A 12,556-nucleotide genomic window follows, 5' to 3' on the forward strand; every position below is an offset into this window, starting at 1 on the left:
GCCCGATGCGATGGGCCTGGGAGGACACCCAGCTTTATGCAGTGATGTGGATCTTCTCTATCCACAGCCTGCATTTGGTGAAATCACTCTGCACACTTTATAAAGCTTTGGAAGTCCCTCTAAACACAGGTACAGTGAAATGGCACAGAGCATTTAAAACAAGGCAGCTAATGTTAGTGACCAGGTTATAAATATCTATAAAGCAGCTAATATATTAACAATTTAAAATTAAGTTAAGGGTGGGCACAGTTTCTTTATACCTTTGGTGGTATGAAAACAATCACTTTGGGGAAGGAGACTAGGGTTAAGTCTTTAAAAAGAAACTGATTCTAAAGAACAGTTTTAAAGTGATACACAGTAGATCTAACTGATTATGTTTTTGAAGAACTGTTTTAGAAAAGGAGCTTTTTAGGGTAAGCAGTCAGGTAATTTCCCCATTTCCTTTTGAATTATGAGAGGAAGACCACAGTCTGAAGAATTTAAGGCTAGCAAATGATGGTTTCAAAAAAAGGGAAATTAATGGTTTTTCATCTTAATACCTTGTACATATTTTCAGAAACATGCCACCAGACAATGAAGCATATTCTGTTGAAATTTTCAATTTGAATACTGAAATCTATCTGATTGAAAAAGTTCTAATATGGGTCCCAGATCTCCTACAGAAAAGTACAAAGTTGTAAAACTAGAAGCATACTACATTACTTACCTATATTTTAAGTTTCTTCAAGCCTCTAGCACTTACATTACACATGAGTAAATAAAGCTCAGAGAGGTTATGCACCTTACCCAAACTGCCAGGCACCAGAGCTGCGATTTAAAACCAGATGATTTTAACTCTAAAACCCATGCTCTAGGCGCCACACTACAATGCTTCCACAAGAACTCAGTCTCTCTGAGAGATTGAGTGCCACATAAACTTGGAAGAGTGACAGCATAATTCTGTAAAACTCCATTTACCTTCAGGGGACGCAGAGCACCACAGAATTTTGTCCACCAGCTATTTTCAATGAATTCTAAGTGCCTCTCTCTTTTCCGAAGTGTTCGTAACCTTTCTTCAAGTTGTTTTAAGGCGCGTCTATCCCTTGCCGGCAAAGGTCGACCATCTTTGCTCTGCAAATAACAGATCAAAATAAAACAGTTTTTTACCATTAAGGTCTTAATAGAGTACACACATCAGATTTAGCAGATTCAGACAACAAAAACTTTTTTAGGTTGGACTTGACTCCTGAGGCAAATTTACAAACTGAAGGAAAAAAGCAAAACCCAATAACTTCTATGTGAGAATACACGTCTCTGAACCAAGGTCAGTGTCAAAATGTGATGAGAACGCGTGCACATTTAATGCTGAACTTTTCTTGATCCCTATTTTCCAAATACTCAATATGGTAAAGTTATGTAGAGACATAATATTTTTTTAAAACACCCCTTTTATGAGGCACTTTATGTTCTCTGCTTGATTACTCTCCTTCACCTCCAAATTCCTCATCCCATCCCTTCACATACCCAGCCCTATGTTCCTCCTCCCCTTGGTCAGGAGGGTGTGTTCCAGTGTTTACCTGGGCTGATGCTCCTCAGTCTCTGACTCAAACACCAGCAGGGGGATGCAGGATTAAGATGTGCTGAGCATAAGATTTTATAACAGTTGCTAAGAACTGGCACTTTCTTACTCCCCAAGTACATCTGCGAAAGAGTCAGGTTGCCTTTGGCTGACCTGTCCGAAAGATAATTCCCCTGTGCTTTCATATGGTATTTACTGTAACCGTGAGCAGTACCTTTCTGTGGTATCTCTGGGACACGTTCCCTTGCGAACTCCCCCTGCCCCGGAGTGCCTTCAACCAGGTACAGTAATAAACCACAATAACTAAACAACTGCTAACTACTAAGAAGGTGAAATGTACATTTGCTTTTATTGGAAGGACCAAGAAAATGTTTACATGGGACATTTTTATTACTTTTAAATTTGGGGTGGCACCATACGGCATGTGGGGTCTTAGTTTCCTGATCAGGGATGGAATCCTTGTCCTCAGCAGTAAAAGCACAAAGTCCTAACCAGTGGACTACCTAAAAACATTAGATAATTAGAATGTTAAAGTCCTTTCAAGATTCGAACAGGATGTTGGGAGAGACAGCACACAGTGGTCTGTGACACAGCGTGGAACACAGTCATGTGAAATAATAGACACATGCAGACAGTGCCCAGATAGCCCTTCACCAAGAGGTGCACATGGTCACAATGATCTCCACACAGAGGCACTGCCAAGCGCTTCTGGAACCAGACACCTCTTCCTTACTATGCTGTTTCCCAGACTTCAACACACCTAACAATCAAGAGGACATTTCATTAAGCACAGGTTTCTAGATCCCATCCCAAGAGAATCTGACTCACTTAGGTCTTGGGTAAGGCCTTTGCTTTTCTACCAAATTCCCAGGAGGTCCTGACGCTACTGGTCCAGAAACCATGCTCTGCATGGAAAGTGGAAAGCGTTAGTTGCTCAGTCATGTCTGACTCTTTGCAAGCCATGGACTGTAGCCCATCAGGCTCCTCTGTCCATGGGATTCTCCAGGCAAGAATACTGGAGTGGGTTGTCATTCCCTTCTCCAGGGGAGCTTCCTGACCCAGGGATCACATCCAGCTTTCTTGCATTACAGGCAGATTCTTTACTGGCTAAGCCACCAGGGAATTACATGGAATTACAGGGAATTACATGAGACTATATTTAACTATCTTTACTGCTTTAAGTCAAGTACACTGCTTACTATCAAAGTGCATCCTCAAAGGAACCTTACAGAAGGGTGTTTTCTGAAGACTAGAGAAATAAAACACTTCCCTCCACAAGACAGATCCAGGCCACCACGCTTCAATCATGTGGTACTTCACAATTTTTCTCACAACTGCCATTCTAATATCAAAATGACACCAACAAGGTAGATTTACTTCACTGCTGGCTTTCGCTAGTTCAGGGAAAAATATTTTTTAGTAAACTGATTTAAGGATCCACTGAAAAACAAGCTCAACTTATCTGCCTGTTTGAGTGAGGGATGGAGCCCGCTCTGTTGTGCGAACAGCATAAACCACTGTGGGAAGAAATGTGCTCAAACACACACCACGAAAGGCACCTAGCTGTCAACCAATTATTTCCTTTGGGGAAAAAAATATAGCTACATTCTTTATAGGCAAAAAAGCTTCCCTTCCCACGGTCCACCAGTGACCGCTCCCTCTTTTGAGGTTACCACTGTCACAGAAACTAACATAGATCAACAACACCTGACACAAAATTCTATGTATATACACGTGTCCCTCTATGCAAACATACTGCTGTTTTACATAACAGCTAACATTTCCTGTGCCTAAAGTGATCTGTTCTTTTTTGTTTATTCTCCTCAAATCTTCAGAATAAAACTTTGAGGCGGTAATAGTAATTTATTCATTTATTCAGTCAGTTCAGTCACTCAGTTGTATCTGACTGACTCTTTATGACCCCATGGACTGCAGCACGCCAGGCTTCCCTGCCCATCACCAACTCTCAGAGCTTGCTCAAACTCATGTGCATCAAGTCAGTGATGCCATCCAACCATCTCATCCTCTGTCATACCCTTCTACCCCTGCCTTTAATCTTTCCCAGTATCAAGGTCTTTTCTAAGGAGTCAGTTCTTCACATTAGGTTTCCAAAGTATTGGGAGTTTCAACTTTAGCATCAGTCCTTCCAATGAATATTCAGGGTTGATTTCCTTTAGGATGGACTGGATGGACCTCCTTGCAGTCCAAGGAACTCTCAAGAGTCTTCTCCAACACCACAGTTCAAAAGCATCAATTCTTCAGCATTCAGCTTTCTTTATAGTCCAACTCTCAAATCCATACATGACTACTGGAAAAACCATAGCTCTGACTAGACAGACCTTAGTCAGCAAAGTAATGTTTCTGCTTTTTAATATTTTGTCTAGGTTGGTCATAGATTTAGATGAGGAAAATAAGGCCCACAGATATTAAATGCATGGTCAGAAGAGCCAGAATTTAGACTGAAGATGTTAAATTTGATATGTTCTCTAAGCTATATAAAGCTGCCTGATTGCTTTTCATTGTTACACAGCACATCACACCATGATATTTAGATTCGACAAATACCTTATTTTTGAACATTTACATTATTGTCTTTTATGAAGGGGCAAAGACACGAATATACTTATTCATTGGGTATAAATGCAGACATACAATCCAGGAAGATAGGTTCCAGGGTATAAACTGTTGTTCCTTTGTGCTCCACCATCTCCCAGAGTTTGCTCAAAGTCATGTCCACTGAGTCAGTGATGCTCTCTAATCATCTTATTCTCTGTTGCCCCCTTCTCCTGTTGCCTTCAATCTTTCCCAGCATCAGACTTTTTCCCCAATGAGTCAGATCTTTGCATCAGGTGGCCAAAGTATTGGAGCTTCAGCTTCAGCATCAGTCCTTCCAATGAATATTCAGCACTAATCTCCTTTAGGATTGACTGGGTTCATCTCCTTGCAGAGTCCTTTGGACTCTCAAAAGTCTTCTCCAGTACCACAGATTGAAAGCATCAATTCTTCAGCGTTTAGCCTTCTTATGGTCCAACTCTCAAATGCATACACAACTACTGGTAAATCATAATTTTGACTATATGGACCTCTGTTGGCAAAGTGATGTCTCTGCTTCTTAAATATGCTTTCTAGGTTTGTCATAGCTTTCCTTCCAAGAAGCAAGCCTCTTAATTTCATGGCTGTAGTCACCATCTACAATGATTTTGGAGCCTGAGAAAATAAAATCTATTACTGCTTCCACATTTTCCCTTCTATTTCCCATGAAGTGATGGGACCAGGTGCCAGGATCTTAATTTTTTTAGTTTCAAGCCAACTTTTTCACTCTCCTCTTTCACCTTCATCAACAGGCTCTTTAGTTCCTCTTCGCTTTCTGCCAGGAGTGGTATTATCTACATATCTGAGGTTGTTCATATTTCTTCCAGCAATCTTGATTCTGGCTTGTGATTCATCCAGCCTGGTATTTGCATAATGTACTCTGAATATAAGTTAAATAAGCAGGGTGACAATATACAGCCTTGATGGATCCCTTTTCCAATGTTGAACCAGTCAGTTGTTCCATGTCCAGTTCTGTTTTTGTTTTTGTTTTTTTTTTTTTTGAGCTACATACTGGCTTCTCAGAGAGCAGTTTGTAACATGGTCTGGTATTCCCATCTCTTTAAGAATTTTCTAGGTTTGTTGTGATCCACACAGTCAAAGGCTTTAGTGTAGTCAATGAAGCAGAAGTAGATGTATTTCTGGAATTCCCTTACTTTCTCTGTGATCCAATCAATGTTGGCAATTAGATCTCTGGTTCCTCTGCCTTTTCTAAAACCAGTTTGTATACCTGGAAGTTACAGACTTCATGTACTGTGGAAACCTAGCTTAAAGGATTTTGAGCATTACTTCGCTAGCATGTGAAATGAGACCAATTGTGTGATAGTTTGAACATACTTTGGCATTGCCCTTCTTCGGGACTGGAATGAAAATTGACCTTTTCCAGTTCTGTGGCCACTGCTGAGTTTTCCAAATTTGCTGGCAGATTGAGTGCAGCACTTTAACAGCATCATCTTTTAGGATTTGAAATAGCTCAGTTGGGATTCCATCATCTCCACTAGCTCTGTTCATAGTAATGCACCCTAAGACCCACTTGACTTCACACTCTAAGATGTCTGATGTTAGGTGAGTGACCACACCACTGTGGTTATCTAGGTCATTAAGACCATTTTAGTACAGTTCTTAGGTGTATTCTTGCCACCACTTCTTAATCTCTTCTGCTTCTGTTAGGCCCTTACTGTTTATGTCCTTTATCATGCCCATCCTTGCTTGAAATGTTCCCTGATATCTTCAGTTTTCCTGAAGGCATCTCTAGTCTTTCCCATTCTGTTGTTTTCCTCTATCGTTTTTCACTGTTCGTTTAAGACCTCCTTATCTCTCCTTGCTACTCTCTGGAACTCTGCATTCAGCTGGGTTTACCTTTTCCTTTCTCCTTTCGCTTCTCTTTTCTCAGCTATTTGTAGCGCTCCCTCAGACAACCACTTTGTCTTCTTGAATTTCTTTTTCTTTGGGATAGTTTTGCTTCCTTCCTCCTGTGCAGTGTTATGAATCTCTGTCCATAGTTCTTCAGGTACTCTGTCTACCAGATCTAACCCCTTGAATCCATCATTTCCTCCACTGTTTAATCATAAGGGATTTGACTGAGGTCATATCTGAATGGCCTAGTGGTCTTCCCTAATTTCTTCAACTTAAGCCTGAATTTTGCATAAGTAGCTCATGATCTGAGCCACAGTCAGCTCCATGTCTTGTTTCTGCTGACTGTATAGAGCTTCTAGCCATCTTTGGCTTCAGAGAACATAATCAGTCTGATTTCAGTACTGACGTTCTGGTGAGGTTCATGTGTAGAGTCATCTCTTCAGTTGTTGGAAACCCATGTTTGCTATGACCAGCATGTTCTCTTGACAAAACTCTGTTGGCCTTTGCCCTGCTTCATTTTGTACTCCAAGGCCAGATTTGCCTGTTATTCCAGGTATCTCTTGACTTTTTACTTTTGAATTCCAGTTCCCAAAGATGAAAATGATATCTTCCTTAGGTGTTAGTTCTAGAAGGTGTTGTAGGTCTTCATAGAAATCAGTCAACTTCAGCTTCTTCAGCTTCAAGGGGGTGGGGCATAGACTTGGATTACTGTGATATCAAATGGTTTGCCTTGGAAAATAACTGAAATCATTCTGTCGTTTCTGAGATTTCACCCAAGTACTGAATCTTGGACTCTTTTATTGACTATGAAGGCTACTCTATTTCTTCTACGGGATTCTTGCCCACAGTAGTAGATATAATGGTCATCTGAGTTAAATTCACCCATTCCAGTCCATTTTAGTTCACTGATTCCTAAGATGTCCATGTTCAATTTTGCCATCTTCTGCTTCACCACATCCAATTTACCTTGATTCACAGACCTAACATTCCAGGTTTCTATGCAATATTGCTCTTCACAGTATCAGACTTTACTTTCAACACCAGACACATCCACAACTAAGCATCATTTCCACTTTGGCCCAGCCAGTTCATTCGTTTTGGAGCTATGCACAGTTGCTCTCCACTATTCCCCAATAGCATATTGGACATCTTCCAATCTGGGGGGTTCATCTTCCAGTGTCTTATTTTTTCACCTTTTCACACTGTCCATGGGGTTCTCCAGGCAAGAATATAGGAATGGTTTGCCATTTCTCCCTCCAGTGGACCACACTGTCAGAACTCTACACTGTGACATGTCCATCTTGGGTGGCCCTACATGTGCAAGTCCCTTCACTACCGCAATGCTGGGATCCACAAACTGGTGCAAACGGTTACATTAAACTTGTAACTATTAAGAGGTACATGTTATGTGTTTGGGCACATGTGACAACATTCAATTTTCTTTAGGAATCTGTGTATTTTATATTCCCACAAACAGCATGCCTATCCCCATATTCTCACCTGACAAAGGTAAACTTTTTAAGACTTTCAAAGGATTAAAAAAAAAAAAATACTGAGGTACTTTAATTTTCAGTCATCTTGGACTTTCATTTTAGCACTGAAAGGTCCATGTTCTGGAAAACTCCTCACAATCCATGCAAAGTGGGATCATAGTGAACTTCATTACTAATGAGCTGAAAGATCATTTTATATTTTCACTGAGCAATTTCTCCTTCAGTATACTGTCTATTTAGGTCTTTTGTTCATTATTTCTATGTATTGCTTGTCCCTTCTTCTTCTTGACTTACAGATGCTCAGTATATCACCTATATTGCAGATTATTTCCTCTCAAAATACTGTTAGTTCTTAAATTCCTTTTGGTGCCACTTTTTAGGGTACATAAATTTGAAAAAATAAAAAATTTAAAACTCAATAAATTCTTAATTTGCACTTGAGTTCTGAGCCTTGTTTAGAAAATTCCTCCACACAACAAATTACAATTTTACTTTTATTTTCTCCTAATGTTACCTAAATGTATTTGATTTAAATTCTGAATCTGTTTTATTATGTGGTAGGAGGTTTATGAAACTTTCATTTTTTTATCTTTTATACATGATACTGAATTTCCACCTAAACTTATGAAAAACTCTCACCTCTACATTATTGAATCTTCCCAATTAGGAACTGAAGAAGTTCTTCATTTATTTCAGTCTTCTATTACATTATTTTAATAAATTTTATAATTTTCACTAGGAAGATTCTGACATTTCTTATTATTTTATAGTTCACAGTTCCTGTGAATGAGATCATTTTCTATTACATCCTCCACCTGGTTAATGATTTTGTACATATGAACGGGCACCTCGATGAACTTTTATTAGTTCTATTAGTTTTTCAGTTGATTCTTTTAGATTTTTTTGGTAGATAAGATCTTCAAATAACACAAGTTACTTCCCTTTTCTCCCCTCTTCCTCCCACATTTCTTATCTGACCAAGACCTCCAGAACAGGACAGACTCTACTGTCCTATATGTGCCTTTAACAAAAACGTTCCTTTCCTCATTAGGCACCAAGCTCATGGGGGCTTCCATTGCCAAATAGTTTCTTCTCTTCCAATTTGGTAAGACTCTTCTCTAAACATAGTTAACTACAAATTGACTCTAAATAAAGACTCATTAGCATCTATTAAGATGTTTATATTTCTCATTTATTCTCAATATATTAAACTACTTTATTTTCTAACATATCACCTTTGCATTCCTGGGATAAACCTAATCTGACAATTATGAAATATTTCCTTACTACAGCATCATTTTTGAATTGCTCATGTTTTTACTTATATTGAATTATTTGCCTCTACTTTCATAAGAGAGACCAGTCACATAAACAGTTTTCTTTTTTGTGTGTCGTGTTACCATCTGGTTTCTATATCGGGATTATCATAGTTTAACAGAATAATTTAGGAAACTCCATTTTTTCCTATGTTCTATAAATAAGATTTATGTCTTACTTGAAGGTGATAGAGGAAGGAAAACTAGTACATAAAACCTGAACATAAGTGAGACAGTGCACTCTGACATTGCATATGGCATCAGCATACCTGGGAACTAGCAAAGTAACGGCCATATGTAAGTGGAACTTCTGTTTCAGTTGTTACACAGATAATAATTCTCAAACTGTCAGTGTCCTACATTTTATAGAAAGTAGTTTTTTAAAGATATGCTTCTTTAAGGATATGTTGCACAAAAATTCAAACAGTATCAAAATATAGGCTCACCAATGTCTAAGTAACAACAGAAAGCAGCTCAAAGACCAAGTACTTTTATGACCCTCAACGGCAATAAAATACCAACTCACCTTTGATTTGATTGTCTGGATGTGCTGCTCTACTTCTTCAATGTCTTCAGTGTTTTCCAGACGCTCATAAGCAGCGCTTCGTGTGCCTTTAATCAGATTTAAAGGTAATGCCGACATGCCATAGGCCTGAAAGAAACAAAAGAAAGACTAACGTTAGCAATACTATTTTAAATATATTAATACACAATTTTCAGGTAAAATAAATGTCCCTTGAAGTAATAAAGAGTAAGCAGTTGTGAGGGGCACAGTCACTGAAGAACAGAGTAAATGGGAGTGAACCGTGACTATGTGGTCTCACGATTCTCCTGTTTATTACACATTTAGTTACACAGAGTTATACTGTGTATATTATACTGTAATGCTAACTACTCCCAGAATAGATAATAGCTATTTCTCAAAGGACAAGTTACAAAATTAATGCAAATGTAATACTTTATCAAAGTAACAAATCATGATTGCAGGCTATTCAGGGGTTAAGATAGTCTAAATCAGTAATAACAATTTACAAAATTATTTTCTGTGGAAAAAAGAACCAATTTTATCCCAGTAAATGTAGTAAACTCTCAGTAAAATATATTTTAATATACATTTTATTTGATTAGCATACAAATGATCTGTATGTAGTTTATTTGTAAGTTCTAAATATTTATAATCTTTTTGCTAAGTATTTTAATTCCTATAAGAAATTTTAAAATTTTAATCAGCATTAAGAAATTATTTTATACTACCCAGTTCTCTACTAGCCAGTCCCAAATGTGAAGTTTTATTGTAACTATTAGAAACACTTAATAGCAAATGCCATGTGACCATTATTCAAAATCATTATTGACCTTAAATACTTAGAAGCAAAACTGACAACCATCATCTCCTTGCTGCAACGATGATCATTCACTCATTGCAGCAACAGGCTCTAAAGTTGACACAAAATTAGCCAGCGGGGTCATGTTAGGCAGGGTCATGAGACTGACTTTAAATAATGAATGTGGGCAGAAGTGATCAATGCTACTACTTCTTAGGCTTAACCCCAAACTCTAAAATGTCCTGAGTGACCCGGCAGATCTCCCACGCTCTGCTACCTGGTTTTCAACTCCCAGGATGATTTCAAATATGTTTAGTGTCATTTTGAATGATTTTGATATTCTCACTGATATTCTCCTTTAGACGCTGATTAAATCACAATTCATGTATGAAACCATAAATTCTGACATATGAAGGTTCTTTTTTAATTAAGGGAGAATGCAAACAAAGAATATGATTAAAAGGAATTCAGAAATCACCAGTTCTATCAAGTAAGAGCAACTCTATAGCTTGCTGTATTTAGATAATTAACTAGCTGAAATTATTACCCAATATGCAAATTCTTGCATTTTCTAAAGGAGAAATACTTAAAACTTGCATTTTAAATACTGTTAAAACATAAATTAATGTTCTCACAATTTCCACATCAGCCAAAAACAAGAAAAACAAAAAGGAGAGGTTGGGGAAAGGTTCTGTTTGTGTTCAAAAAAAATAATAATTTAGACAGAGTAGAATAATTTTCTTCTAATTAAATTCTCGTCAAGTTTATACTCCTAATGACCTTGGTAAAATATAAAAAGGAAATACATAATAAGGTTTAAATCATTTTTAACAGTAAATTTTATATCCTCAAAACACTGAAAGTGTAAAGAAAAAAGTCTATGGAAAACAAGGTGCCCAGAGATTGCTGCTGATGTTGTAGTCACCCAGTCGTGTCCAATTCTCTGCGACCCCATGGACTGCAGCACGCCAGGCCTCCCTGTCCTTCACCATCTCCCAGAGCTTGTTCAAACTCATGTCCACTGAGTCAGAGATGCCACACAACCATCTCATCCTCTGTCGTCCCCGTCTCCTCCTGCCTTCAAATCTTTCCCAGCAGCAGGGTCTTTTCCAATGAGTCATCAGGTGGCCAAAGTACTGGAGCTTCAGCATCAGTCCTGCCAGTGAATATTCAGGATTGATTTCCTTTAGGATTGACTGGTTTGATCTCCTTGAGTGTAGTCCACAGAGATTGTTACCATTCCCTTACAGGACTGTCCTATTCCTGCTCTCCTAGTAGCTCCACATCTTTTAAACATTATTGAAAAAAGTAAATAACTTTAAGACTTTGATGAGTATTACATGATGATCATTCAGTCATTCTTAGTCTCACATACCATTTTATCACAAGTCCATACTGCTATTCATAACCAACTGCCAAAGCAAAAAAACCCAGTTTATGCCCAGCTATATTTCTCTGTCTTGCCAATCAGTTTCAAACGAGGCTTATTTTATCCCAATGCTTGCTATTCTGTTTGACCTTGATCTGGGTCTCTAAATATACTAACCTCAGAACTCAATACTATTTCCTAAGGAATCTGTACCCACTCAGTATTTAAAACATGGCCCCTACTTAGAGTTTACTGTCAAACACAAAGTAATCTAAATTTTCCTAACCAGTTTGCTGGTCTCCCTCACTAAAAACCCATCTTCCAGACTGTTTCTGAAGCAATCTCTCACACTCAAGTTAGACTGTGACATTCCCCTAGCTAACATCCACTGAGACTCTTCAGGACCAATAAGGGTATTTGTGCCGGTGGGAGTTCCTGGGGTTCTGGGTTGGGGCCATCAGAATCAACAGAGCAGGTAAGAGGGCAGGGAGACGAGAGGTTAGCTGTCACTCCGGCCAGAGTGATGCTATTCCATCCACCTGTTTTTATATGCATCCAAATTTCATGAGTGACTATCTGAAGAAGCAGTTTTCCAATTCTGTCCAGTGCAAGAATGATCAGCATCTAATCCTGGCCTGCAAAAGCTCTTCATGACCCAGGCCTCCCACCCCGTCCTCATGCCTCTAAATGTTCACAGCTCCTCATCGCTGCAGCTTCCACCTTCAGCTCTGCCCCGGGGCCACATGCAGAACCTGCAGTGCCTTAGCAAAATGCCTCCCTGCTCACCTCACTTCACTAGCTAAGTCCAATGCCCTTCAGGTCTCAGCTTAATCGCACCACATCTGAGAAACGTTCCTTGATTTGTAAATGTGCCTTGCTTATAATTCAATTATACTGCAGAACACTGGACATGAACATTATTGCTCCGCACACCTGTTTTATCACTAGGCCTGCCAAACTTGTAACTTATCAGAATCATGCTCATGCAGCAAGTTCCTGGCAAGACAGATTTCTCAGCCAAACGAGTAACAACTGCAGAAGACTGTTTG

General features: G+C 38.8%; 1 protein-coding gene across 1 annotated transcript in view; it reads right to left on the reverse strand.

Moving 5' to 3' along the window:
• The window catches only part of LMBRD1 (LMBR1 domain containing 1), a 143,759-nt gene that overhangs the window by 44,066 nt on the left and 87,137 nt on the right, over nucleotides 1-12,556 (reverse strand). The window contains exons 8-9 of the mRNA XM_018058813.1: nucleotides 9,340-9,465; nucleotides 958-1,110 (exon numbers count right to left, since the gene is read on the reverse strand). Coding sequence (XP_017914302.1) covers nucleotides 958-1,110; nucleotides 9,340-9,465 — 279 coding nt within the window. The remainder of the gene's footprint in view (nucleotides 1-957; nucleotides 1,111-9,339; nucleotides 9,466-12,556) is intronic.

Source organism: Capra hircus, chromosome 14 (genome assembly GCF_001704415.2).
Source record: "Capra hircus breed San Clemente chromosome 14, ASM170441v1, whole genome shotgun sequence".
NCBI lineage: Eukaryota > Metazoa > Chordata > Mammalia > Artiodactyla > Bovidae > Capra > Capra hircus.